Here is a 13,173-nt window from a genome sequence, read left to right as displayed (position 1 = left end):
CGAGAAATACTGCACTTTCGCCATTAAGGAAATATTAGCAATCATTGTGCTTCCTTTCCCTTTTGTACAAAATATTTACATTTCTGTTCCAAGTAAATACAAATTACAGTGTATTAACCCATAAAAGTGGGATTTAAAAGCAGATAACCTCAGCTTCATTTCTAGCAGTTCTAATCCTCTGCATCAACGCAGCTTTGGCAGTCGGAGGATTTCAACTATTTCCAGCCCCAAATAAGGACACAGTACGTCTAAAGGGATGTTAAGAATCGCCTTTATGCAAGTGTACACTGTATGGCCAAGAGCACTTAACAGGTTAATGCTGTGTACGGTACCAAGATGGACACACACCAAGCTAGAACTAATACCCAGCTCCAGAGTTTTTCCATTGTTTAGGATAATTTTACATTCTGAAGGAATATATAGTAAAAAAAAAAAAAAAAATCACAAACCGATCTTTGCTTTGACAAACAAGCCTAGTACAGACACTGTCAAGTTCCGTTAAAGCACAAGGAAGTAACGATGATTAGAAAAGCTTTAATTAAAAGGCCATTTGAGCTACAGTTGAACCACTGCAGCACTTCCTTCCCAGTAACGTAAAAAGAAAAGCCGGGCCCCCACCACGACCCACTCTCCTGCAGGGCTCATAGCGCTCTTCAGAAAAAACAAACCCAAGTCAATGAAGGTTATTTATTGGTGTGACATTTTTCCTGTATAAGAAGCTTCATTTACACAGCAAGGTGTAAACAGCATTGACTGAAAGTTTGTTATTTGTAATCATAAATAATTAATTGTAATAAATACGTATCAAGTAACTTTACAGCACACTTTTCAGGGCCAAGATGCAGATATGTTCTGCTCCCATGTGCTCTCTGGAAGGAGAGGACAGACATTAGCAGCAGTTTCTGACTCACAGCTGTAATCATAGCCTTGGCGGACACTGGCACACCGAGCTCCCGAACCCCTGCGAGCGAGGGGGCATTTGCGCTGCGAGCCCACCCAAAGCATTACGGGCTTGAAATGGGCGATTTAAGCCCAATGCAAACCCGCGATCCAATCGCCAGAAAGAAACCCCAGGCGTATCGTTGTCAGCAACAACAGTTCTGCCGTGAAATCCAACCGACCTTCTTCACGTTCCCTCGCGGCACCCGTTTGGGAGCGCACGTCCGGACGGGAACACGCCGCTCCACGCCATTCCTTCTGCTTCGTTTTCCCCTTGGTCTTTGTAGACTCCACGTGTGTTTGCGCTTACTCTGAATGATTTCTCAGCTACATATATGCTTCTACGTGGAAATGGACAAGATTGAAGAGTAAATATTCTTCCTACATGTATCTGTTCCTTTGAAAGGGCAATATGCAATAGGAGGGTTACACAGCTTTCCTAACCACAGGAGACTCCGTATGCCAACAACTATCTCTACAACTGCTGCACACACATTTTTCCATTCGCTCACAGAAGAACAGGAATATACACACTTGTTCAGGCTTTTCTCTCTTACATCTTCCAAGTTCCACACAATCATCACACCCAATATTCACAATAATATACAATAAATACAGCGGTTTCGATACCCATCACCACCGACAAGCCACGTTAGTGTATGCTGTCTTCTAGAGAGAGACATACAAGACCGACCTTCAAGTACAGTTACACACACACCACCCTTTGCGTGGCTGACGCGCGCTAAGCACGTCGCAAGGAAAACAACGGACTCGCAGCTCAGTGCTGGCACTTAACTTACATATAGCACCGAGCCGTCGCACAGCAGTGGTTTCAGCGTGTTCTCTTCGGTTCTGCAGCACGCAGGCAGTTCTCGCTCGTGCCGGGTTCTAAGCGATCAACAAAGCAGTGCCGTACTTTTAAACGCACCCAGCGCAGGGCAAGCGCTTTTATACGAGTAAAGGAAGGTACAGGTGTTGATGTGTTCTTTTGAAACCACCCCAGAACGTGTTTCACAAGATACAAAAGTCAGAGAATTGTTCTCTCTCCACAGTCTGCTATTATCTCTCCACAGAAAATAGAAGCTTCACCTTCAAACGCCTAACTTTGTGCCTTCCCCCACCTCATCCTCCTCTCGGGTGTCACATTTCCAGGATAATTTGCTCATAGATCAAAGATCATTTTTGAGTACAAAAACGAGTTCCAGGTGTTTAAGCACACACTGCTTATTCTGAGAGCGTGTTTGGAAATAGGATAAAGTCACAGATTATAAGCGTGAACTGTGGTATCTTACACCATAGAGAGAGAAGCCATTTTGTTTCTGCTAATATTTTAATTACAATAAGTTACTTTGTTGCTAAGCAAAGCAGACATTCAAGAACATCTAGGGCAAGAACACAACTGAATTATGGCCCTTTCACTGTTCTTTCCATTATAAATCTTCCTAATCAGAAGTGCTCAGCTGAAACCCCAAATTAACTGTGGCAGCTACCCGTGTGCTTGCTTAGAGTTTAAAAAGTTAGAAGAAAATGGTGGAAACGTAAACATGCAGCTTGGCAGCGTATTTCCTGCTCTAAAACTCAAGCAAGTGCTAGAAATTCTGCACGACCTCTGCCTGCGACAGAGGTACCGCGCTCTGCTCCTGCAGGTGCCCGCAGCGATTCCCTCCCCACACCCGACACTTTCCATTTTTGTACTCAAAAACGTTTCAGGGGAGAGCGATCTACGAGCCTTCACCTCCGAGTGCTCCCGAACCCAGAACGCCCTCACTTGCGTTGTGTTCGCATGGGTAATATCGTTGTAAATTACAAAATTAGAAATGTACATGTTTAAAGGCTTTTCAAAATTAAATTATACACAAACTGGTCTTTACTAAACTATCCTACAAATATTCCACAAACAAGGCAGCAAAATAACCAGTCCACCACAAAGTCTACAAATACAAAATGTAAGTCTTCCAGTAATTATTGTAACGGGAACAAAAGTTCAGAAAATAAATCAACCTCCAGCTCGTCACACAGTGTTACAGGAGGTATTTTTATGTGAATTGAAGGGTTTCCAACGTTAGCAGAGCCATGAAACAGTCCGGACAGTCACCTCCAGGCATCCCCTTCTCGCTCTCAGCCGCTGAGGGGATCCTCGCGGTAATGGATGGCGTAGCGGAGCTTTTCCAGCATTATGTCCAGCGAGGAGTACTGAGGAAGTTTGATCATAAACATGCACGTTTCCACACGGATGTACCGAGAGTCTGGCGAACCTGCGGGGAAGCAGCACCAGAAGGGTCTGAACATGCCCTCCGCTTTCCACCTTAGTCCCCAAAGACATCCTTCCCCCACGCCTCTTACTAAGAAGTATCAAAATAATAAAATTCCTGCCTGTAACATGTCCCTTGAACCTTAAATTCTGCTGTGCTCCTCAGTCAGACCTTGGGCCGATATTTTTCTGACAGTCCAATCAATCATTTTAAAATCATGAGATAAATACCATACAAAGTCTTTTACTGTCTCTAGAGGGCAATGTTTTAAGTACTTGAATTTATTTTAAATTTTATCTTTACACCATTTAAAAACAAGCTCGCTCACTTATTTACAGCCGTAACTACCTGCCCCCCTCTCGTCATTCTTTGTGCATTAAATACACTTTTAAATACAAAAGAAAGGGGAACTGAAAGCTGGAACCGCCAGGCGAGCAGAGCTGACCTGCCTTGCCGTAGGAGACAGTGGGCAAACGTACCTGCGGCTCCGTCGGGGGGAGCTATTTTCATGGGGTACGGCGGGACGTGGGCAGTGTCAGGGCCCCCGTCTTTGCAAGGGCAGGTGAAGGGGATTCGCTCCTGGTTACAGGCAAACTTTATGAACTTGCAGAGCTCCTCCTGAGTGAACATCTCTAACGCGCTCCAGAAAAACTCGATGTGCTGATCAGTCTCCATCAAGCCCACCTGGTACATGGTGTGTGCCTAAGAGAAAAGGAAGCAAGATGTCCTCTGCTGCTTTCAGCTCCCTTCGTAAACCTTCCCCACTTACGCTTTGAGAGGATAGAAGGGGGTGGCAACTACACCTCCCCCCAAGTTCTCCTGCCTTTTCAAAATCATGAGGAAATCCAGCCATGGTAGAGCCCATCAGCTTCTGTAACGGGCTTCTCTCAGCGCGCCTGCCCCGCGGTGCGGGCAGCGCACGTTACTGTTTTGTTTAATATGCAGGACTGGGGCAGTTCAGCATTGCTGCTCTTTAAGGAAAACACAAACCAACACTAACACCTGTGGATGAGAACGTTCTACAACTTCTGACACAAAAGACCAGGTTTTTTTATGGCACAATGCTTATGATAACGAAATGAAAGTGTTCAGGACCAGTTGTTGTCTGTTACAGATTAATTTTAGATTTTCTGAGGTAATTTGCAATTCAAAATAGGGGCGATGGCTCTTTCAGCCCTTAGCTCAAGTGGCAAGTACCAAATAAAGCTCAATAAGATCGAGATAAGTTTAAAATTTGATGTTAAAAAGCAAATTCATTCTTCCTCTCTGGAACAAGCCCCACTCCTATTATTTTCTGAATCCAGTGGAATCTTAAAAAACTCCCTTGGGGGCAAAGGGGGGTGCCCAAGTCCAGGCCAGCGTTCCACAAGGACTGTCCTGGCTACATCACAAGCAGGAGGCTCTCCCCTAACACCCTCCAGGTGGGAGGATCCTCTCCTCTACGTGTCAGAGAGGTAAGTTTTGCCAAAGCTGCAGTTCTTCACACCTTGAGGAACTCCAGGTTGATGTATGGAAGCCCACATGTCCTCAGCTCCATCTCTAGAGGGGTCAGCGTAGTCAGCAGCTGCAGGGGAATGATAGAGCCAAGTCCAGCACGCACTGCAGTCATGCACTCCGGAGTCTGCAGCTCACGCATCCTCAAGCTCCGGATCGCTGTTGCATACACGTCCTTGTTCTCCCATCTGCAAGGGCAGGATTCAGGATAAAAAAGGAGCGGGTAAGAGGCCTCTTGCCCTGCTCCAGGCCCTTACGTACAGAAGGGTTTTTTTGGAGATTCTGCTTTTGAATAATCGAGAACAGCTTTAAGCTATTTGAATTCTGATGCTTCCCAATTTCATTCCACTTTCCTCAGCTTCCTCTCATGCTTGCCCATTTCTCACAAGCCTCCTAACTGTGGGTGTTTACCGAAGCCCGCGAACAGCTGATAAGCGCTACTCCTCAGCTGTCAACCGCTTAAAGAACAAAGGGCAGTAAATAGCACTAGTGACTCCAAGTTCCTGCCAGCAAATGTAAAGCTTTCCCAGATCGTTCCAGCCTTCAGCTTGTTATAAAAGCATCTCTGAAGAGCCTGGTGCTTTGAAATTATTCTAGAGATGCTTCTTTCCCATGTAACCCAGCGCAAAGTCCTGCCAAGAAGGTGGTTACTCACCCCACTGGAATGTGCCTGCCTCTGGGACAAAGCTCCACTTCTTCCCCTGTCATGGTCAGGTAGGTGAATTTGCAGCATGGCTTGTTAGGACAGTCAGGGCTCTCTGTTGCTAGATGCTGAGAAGCAATTTCTGCACACAGAGCTTCCAGTTCTGTCTCATCATTTATCTGTCATGAAACGCAAGACTAGTATCTGACGACCAGCACATCGTTCTGCATTATTCTTGTGACTCGTTTAAGGTATCCCCACAACGTACAAAGCGCACTCGTTCTATCATCTGGAGACATCACGGACACTGACAGCCAGTAACCGCTTTGGTGGGTTATTTTCTGGTTTAGCACTGCCAAGTTCCAGTAAACATTTCAGAAGCCTAATTCCACTGTGCCTGGCAGCAGAGGAGACTGCGCAGCTTTTTCAAGCCATCAGGATGTAAAATCCTGCACCCAAGATGAGTCAAAACACTTCACGACCCTGCTCACGTGAAGAACACCTGCTAGCCGTGAAGCCAACCACCACTGTTTAAGGCAGGCAGTAAAGTTAGCAGTCACTAGAACAATGTGCTTATGGGGGAAACCCTGAAAAAAAGGAGAGAAGGGAAGAGAAAAAAAGTTCCTTACATTTTCAAATTTTTTGACATAGTTGTAGGTGAGGATGTCAGCTTCCTGGAGATCAATGTCAGGATCCAGTGGCTCTCCGACCAGGGTCTTCCAGAAGGAGGGCAGGAGGTCAAGTGGCAGAGGAACATCTGCTCGAATTGCAATACCCAAGAGCTGCCCGAAGAAATGGAATAACTGCTCCTCCGCATAGGTTATAGGGCTGGGCGTCAAAATGTACTTCCCCTTCAGAAAAAACACAGAACAGAGCACACAAACCCATACTTAACCATTGATGCACACCCTGCAGGTCCACAAGTAACAGGCTTGTGAAAACGCTGATTTGGGCACAATGACTACTGTTCACTTGGCTACGGAAGGATTTGCTCAAGCGTGTCATGGAGCCTGTACATATTACAGAGTGATATTATCACATTACCTTATAATTTAATGATCAAGCCCTGCTAATCAGCATTCACAAGACCTTTCTGTATTTACATTATCAGTTCGACAGCCAAGCCTTTCAGTTGTGGGATGTTTCTGAAAGACAGTCTGGGCATGCAAAACCAGGTTTGCTACGTAGCTACCTCGTGGATATTCCTAGGAAGGATCCTTACCTCAGCTACTGCAAATTCGTTGGGCCGTAAACTTTATCTTATTTCTATAATACATCTACTGCATGAAATAGGAGGACACTAAACATAGCACGGATGGAGCGTCTTGCTCTACTAGCAACGCGACTGACTTTCCTGGTGACGTTCCTGGAGTAACAGCAGCAGGATACGACCTCACTAGTTTGGGATGGACAATCTCGGTATCAGACAGCTGAGCCAGATTCGCTCCTAAGCAAACTTTGATAAGGAGTCTTAATTCTGCTACATTTCACAATTTTGCCTCCTTGGCTACTTCAGGCACCTGCGATACCCTTCGAAGTGCAACAGGGGATTTATCAACAGTCATTTTCAGTTTTATTAGGCGCGTGAGACCTATCCGGTCAGACGTGCTAACGGGGCCTGTTGATCTGAAGCTTCTCTCTGCATTGCTAACTGCATGTGTTCTACTCCTGTTCAAACACATACATTCAAAAAGAAAAAAGCAGCTTCATTTCTAGCACTGAGGTATCACACCTTATTCTTGTTGACTGCAGAGCTCGGGCACAGCAGGAGAAGGGAGAGCGAGGAGCTCTGCAACTCTTTACAGACTTGCCAAAGGAAGTGACGGAAAGATCCACCTGAAAAAGAGAGGGGCAAAATAATGAAACACCCTCTGAGGCTTGTTACCACTACCCTTTCAAGCAGAATTTGCCATTCATCTCAAAATCAGGTTTCATGCCTTAGATTACACGCTTACCCTCTCTGACTGCACAGACACATGGCTTAAATAAGGGTGGGGCAGATGCCAGCCTACTAGTCACACTTAAATAGTTAATTACATGCAAAAAAAAAATTCATTGAATTGCTTCCTGCTGAATTCCTAAGTGCTGCTTTGTCTTCCAGCACTTTATGTGTAAGACTAGCACAAACATTTGTTACACCAGTTGGCCTGCAAATGGAATTCGTTACTTGATTACAAGATGAATGGTGCTGTCTTCATAATAACAGAGCATTTCCACGTCTAAAAGCAGCGAGGCAATGCATAGGAAATCATTACAGATGCTGAGCTGTGGACATAACATTTATCTCTTTACAGATACTGTCAGTAACCACCACTGACCTTAAAAAGAAAATAATTCCCCTTGAGAGAAGGCGTCAAGGAGCCCTTTGTTCAGCTAATAGGTGCACACTGGCAAGACTTTTCCTTTACACAATTTGATAGATGACGCTAGTTGGTACCATGAGAAGTACATTTGGGGTTTTTCTCCTCTAACTCCATATACCCCCATGAATCTCCAAAAAGGGCCTAGTACAATCAGTTCCCAGAGCCTGCTTTAATTCACATAGCAGCCATCAATTTTCTTCTTCGACACACAGTTAATATTTGCCTTGACACCCTATCAGTAATTCAACAGATCTGCAAAGCAAGATTTTCTCGGCTCTTGTTTAAGTCAAGTCTCTTCCTGGAGCACATGCAACCCACGTAGCATCCACGGGAGCCAGCACCCCCAAAGAGAGGCAATATCCAAATGGGGCTGGACGGCTTCCACAGAAACCTCACAAATTAAAATACAGTGTCAAGAGAAGAGAAGGCATAATCATCTTGTTTAATAAAGTAAGGCACTTTCTGTTGAAAAGCAGGAGTCCTATGCCATGACGACTCTGTCTCTGTAACAATTAGGTCAAGTCAGGGCAGTTAAACGTTTATTCCTTTCTGAGGTTCATTCTTTTAACCAGTCACATGAAAATTATTAAAATTACTACAAGAAATACTGCATATCTCACAAAAACGAGTAAGATGCAATTTTAATACTATTTACTGCAAAAATTAAGGCCAGTTTTTAAAGCAGCAAACCCCTTACCATACTCACCGTCTCTTCAGCTCAGCTGGGACAAGGTGAAGTTTGTACTTCTGATGTCAAGTCAAAAACAATTCTCAAACCCACCTCGCTTGGGCATGACCATCTTTCATTGTTAACGCTTGCGTCTTCCTTGACAGCTACATTTGGTAATGTATCCTATACTAGTATTTGCTGGTAATCTATTGGCTATGCAACCTCACATCACTTTAACACTGATAACCACAGCAGCATCACCCAGCTCATTGCTAACAGGAAAGTACTAAAAAACCCCAACTTTACCATCAGCAGAGTCTGGGTTTACCATGGCCAAGCATCAAAACAACCTGAGGAGACATTCTTACTAAGTGTGCTCCCCATGCTTCAAACAACTTCATATTACTTTATTTACTGGCTTTGCGTAGCAAAGCCGCACGCCCAGGCACTCATACTTCCTGCTGTATTAACTAAAATATGAAAGTTAACCATCTGGCTCGCTTAATTCTTGGATACTTCATTCTTTTCCATCCGCAGGACTACAAACACCACAAAGTAACGCTGCTCCTGAAAGTCAATGTGAGCCACGTTCTGGTGAAAACTTGGATTCCACCTGGAGTAAGTTCTCACGACTGTACCTGATGTCACCCGTGCTGGTAACTCGGTAATCCTGACTTACTTGTTCCATGAACCTCCTCCCCTGTGAAGCGAATGTTGAAAGCATATGTAGGGTCTCCACCGCTGGCAAGTTTAACACAGAGCTGCGAGGATGGCACACAGGCTAGCTGTCTTGCTGCCTGACAGAAATAGGAATTTTCTGAAGAACGGATCTCCCCTATTTCAAAACAAGAGAAAGAAATAGAATCCCCACACTCAGAGTATTTGGCATCAATAAGCATCTGAGCTTGGTTAAAACAGATCTGAACTTGTTGCAATGGATTAAAATGAATTTTGAAGAGGACAAGTGTTTCCCGTACCTCCCACTATTTCCAAGGGATCCAGGGTGATTTCCGGGGCCGCATGGTCAGCAGTTCTTTGGACAGTCGCATTCAGCACTCTGTTCATTACAGTTACCTTTGTGTCATAGAAGATTAAGCCTAAATAAACAAACACATATGTCAGTATCCTATCCTTTTACATCTTATTTTCTGAAATTCTCTAATGGACAACAGTACAATAACAACTTCAGCTCCTTTAGGTAGGTAAGACATGGCTAATCCATCTCTTCAATATATATATTTTTTTTAAGTATTTGTTACTAATGTTTACTGGAAGCAGCACATTGGGTCAGAACACTGATGAACACAATTCCAATGTTATATAAACAGATCCTAGAGACTCCACCAGAATCTCTGTAAATCAGAAACACTTTGCCAAATAGCCTTCAGAAATCTGAGATGTTTTCTTGCCTCTAGAATTACTGTCAAAACATGATAAAAAATAGAGCTGTCACATTGCGCCATAAATACGGGCTCAATAAAGACAACTCCCTGAACACTCCTCACTCCTCAAACCATATTAGGTTCACAAGTTTCTTTTTCCTAGCTGGGCCACTATAAAAGCCTACTTACACCCACTGACACCTTTGGTGAATTCTGTATCTTCTTCTTCAGAAGAAACAAGTTTGGGAAACATAATGACCTAAATCTTGGTTTTGTTTGTTGTCTAATGAAGGCTTGTAAAAGCTATTTTAAATGCTGATCCACAGGAAGTATTTTCTTAATCTCTCTAATTCTACAGCTTCAGTGACCATGAGGATGCCAACACGTCCTAGGACTTTCACCCGATCTCCTGCTTGTTGACTAACAAGGAATTTTAATTTATGGATCCCCCAAGAAGATAAAGGCACATTTGAATGCCACCCACAGACAGAAAAGATGGGCCAACTCCCTCCATGGTCAAGAAAGGTGCACAGTGTCTATTAACTACTTGCAAGAATAATCCCCCTCACCTTTAAAAAACAAGAAAAAGAAAAAAAAAAACCTACGAACACTGAGAAGTGCCCTTGGGTTCAGGCTGTTTGTTGGCTCTCACCTCAGACAGACCATGTGCCAGCTTATCGGGCTCAGAATTAAGCCAATAAGCCTTTATTAGCACACTGAAACCACTCACTATCTCGCTTTTCCTCTCCCCTCCATGTTTTCCTTTCTGTCATGTGTATACATGCATTAAAATCTTCTGCAAAATATACTAAGAAATTCAGTGCGGTGCATAGCATGCCCTTTCAGGGCACCACGTTCCCTGAGAAGCTGACCTTTGGCCTCTTGCAGTAATGCAGCAATACTATTCGCGTACATCTCCGTCTGCCGAAGCTCCACCAGTGGCAAGAAGAACGTCTCCAATGTTGTATTGAGAGACTGAAGCAGTGCAAACCGTAGGCGTAGACTTTCAACAGGAACATCTGAGGTGGGAAACATCCAGTCAGAGTGATAAAGAGATTCCCTACCTAATGCAAAGTCCATCTTCCCAGCACATTCAGTCCAGGAGCCACACCAGCTGCCTTCCAAAGCAGCCCTTCCTGATCCCTGCACATCAACAGGAGGGCTGAAGATGCAAGAACAGCCATGATCCGTGATGCTCCTTCCTGGATCTCAAGTCTCTGGGTGTCCGAGTCCAGTACCTCCCATCATCACTGAATTTGCATTATCTGGAGGCCCTCTTAAAGGAACTTAGTGTGTAGAACAGGATTTAGGTGACTAAAGTCTGCCTAGGTCCAGAACTCAAATCCCACCTTTCTTCCCCTGCAAGCTAAACTCACCAGGTACCTTTCTGCTCCAGCCTGATGTAGGAGAAATGCTCAGAGAGCAGGGGCAGTTGCAGTGCGTTTCTAACAATGCTGCCAAAGGCACCGCGGTGCCCAAGCACACCCAAGGAGAGAGAGGACCTAGACTCAGTGTTCGCCCTCAGCCCACAGAGGCTCCAATCTGCAGCCTCTAAAGGAATGTCCCAACTATCTGGGCCACAGCCAGGTTGTTCAGAAGCACTACCCAGCTCTTCCATTGAAGAAAGCTTCTTCACTGGAAACAGTGCAAACAACCTATACGTACTCAACAGACAGGAAATTCTGGGATCTGCTGCATCAGCTGGATCCAAATAAACTTCATGGGGATGGAGTCGTGCTGGTGTAATTGCAAGGTGACGACAAAGCCTGTTAATATACTGCACAAGGGCTACGTCCATTTCCAGTGTCCACTTCCGGGACGCTTTTTGAGCATGTCTTGCATCAATGCAGGCACACCTGAAACGTAAAAGGCAGAAGACCTGTTGAAACCCAACTGCAATACTGCTTACTAAGAGCATGTTGCACACACCACCAGGTGACTTGTTCTACTTCTCTCCCTTTTTCTTAAGCAGAGCTGTTTCATTACAAAAATTCCAGTTTTGAGAATAAGAACTGATTTATCACCTACTTTGCCTCACTGTTATTAAGTAATAAGGAAAAAAAGGAACTGCCTATTAAGCTTACTTACTGCGCTACCTTCTTTACGCTCTGAAGCGGATATAGGGGCAGGAGATGTGGCAATTATCTTGTGGCTTGACACAGGGAGATAAGGAGGATTCATTTAAGGGACTTTCTCCCTGTGTAATATTAACAGGGAAGTAACTGTTCCCTCTTCTACATTACTACTGACTCAGTACTAACACTGCCAGTTTAAAAAATTACCCTGTGCACAGAACAGAAATCTGTTGTGGAAGGAAACCAGAGATGGCCAGATGGATCTACAGTTCTCATCAGGCCAATTTATTATACAGTTTGGAAGCTAGTAAGGACAGTATAGCATATGATTTTGTTAGTTATGTTGTGTACAAGTCAGGAACCTGCATTCTGACAGCACAGTGACTCTTTTAAAGCATGTTTTAAGAAAATAAGCAAAAATTGTGTCTACAGGCCTTGCAGCCATGGATAGGAGTTTGCACGTTACTCACACACTGGTTAAAGCTCCTTGGAGTAGGAACAATTGGGATCAAGGTTTGGTTTTGGTTTTTTTTGTTTTTTTTTTTTGGTCAAGTGAGCACAATTACTCAGTATCACCTTTACAAATGGATTTGCAAAATTTACCTTTCAAAATGTAGATCGTATCCACAGGACAGAATAGCTCTCCACACGCTACGGATATCCTGTTTAGATCGGTCAACCACAAATCTGTGAAATCCATCCAGCGTCAAATACTTCTCCTCAGGAACTGACAGAAAAGATATGACCATCAAATAGTTAATGACTTACTATAAAGTCTCCACACCGCATAGCAAAATGGTCGGTGAATGAGGTGGCTACCTGCCAGCTTTCTCCTCGGTCTGTCCATCCCACCATGGCTTGTTTCTCAAGTAGTTCTAAATATCACACTACTCAGGTCCAACCTGGCCTTCAGTAAGCAGCACTCATTCTTTCCTCTTAAGGACACAAACTCCCCCCCAGCTGCCCTCTGGAATAGCCCACCAACGTATCTAACCAGGTATCAAGGATCCGTACTTTGCTGAATGCTGAAATTCCCCTTTTCTGAGCTAACCTGGCATTTCCTACAGTGAAGAGCAGACTCCAAGCTCATGTCTAGTCACTCTTCCACCTGACTACAGAAAGAAATATCAAGCAAGACCCTGGAACTAATCCCTATCATGGCATAGCTGAGCTGTCTCCCTCTATGGGTAGACTAGTTATGAGGCATCTGAAGCTTCTCTTTCATCCAATTTTCCTCTTATAAAGGCAAAATATTAAGTTACAAGTTGAGAAACATGATTTAAAAACACCTAGTTCAACCCCATGATATCCTAATACCCCACTGTACTCACATGGCCTACACACCCTGTTGCATG

At 44.3% G+C, this 13,173-nt stretch overlaps 1 protein-coding gene across 5 annotated transcripts in view; it reads right to left on the bottom strand.

Annotated features, from left to right (window-relative positions):
• Positions 1-254: 254 nt before the first annotated feature.
• HECTD4 (HECT domain E3 ubiquitin protein ligase 4) overlaps positions 255-13,173 on the bottom strand; it is a 78,145-nt gene continuing 65,226 nt past the window's right edge. For 4 of the 5 annotated variants that reach the window (XM_064466016.1, XM_064466018.1, XM_064466017.1 and 1 more), the window contains exons 66-76: positions 12,422-12,545; positions 11,409-11,599; positions 10,616-10,762; positions 9,339-9,458; positions 9,041-9,196; positions 7,061-7,164; positions 5,958-6,179; positions 5,341-5,507; positions 4,678-4,873; positions 3,671-3,893; positions 255-3,194 (exon numbers count right to left, since the gene is read on the bottom strand). In XM_064466016.1, the coding sequence (XP_064322086.1) occupies positions 3,058-3,194; positions 3,671-3,893; positions 4,678-4,873; positions 5,341-5,507; positions 5,958-6,179; positions 7,061-7,164; positions 9,041-9,196; positions 9,339-9,458; positions 10,616-10,762; positions 11,409-11,599; positions 12,422-12,545 (1,787 nt within the window). In that variant the 3' untranslated portion in view covers positions 255-3,057. Of the gene's footprint in view, positions 3,195-3,670; positions 3,894-4,677; positions 4,874-5,340; positions 5,508-5,957; positions 6,180-7,060; positions 7,165-9,040; positions 9,197-9,338; positions 9,459-10,615; positions 10,763-11,408; positions 11,600-12,421; positions 12,546-13,173 lie in introns of those variants that run through there. The other variant, XM_064466020.1, reaches the window with a different exon arrangement.

The sequence above is a fragment of the Phalacrocorax carbo genome, chromosome 15 (assembly GCF_963921805.1).
Source record: "Phalacrocorax carbo chromosome 15, bPhaCar2.1, whole genome shotgun sequence".
In the NCBI taxonomy this organism is placed as follows: domain Eukaryota; kingdom Metazoa; phylum Chordata; class Aves; order Suliformes; family Phalacrocoracidae; genus Phalacrocorax; species Phalacrocorax carbo.
The sequence above is the reverse complement of the archived record's forward strand: the minus strand, read 5'-3'. Positions and strand labels throughout refer to the sequence as shown.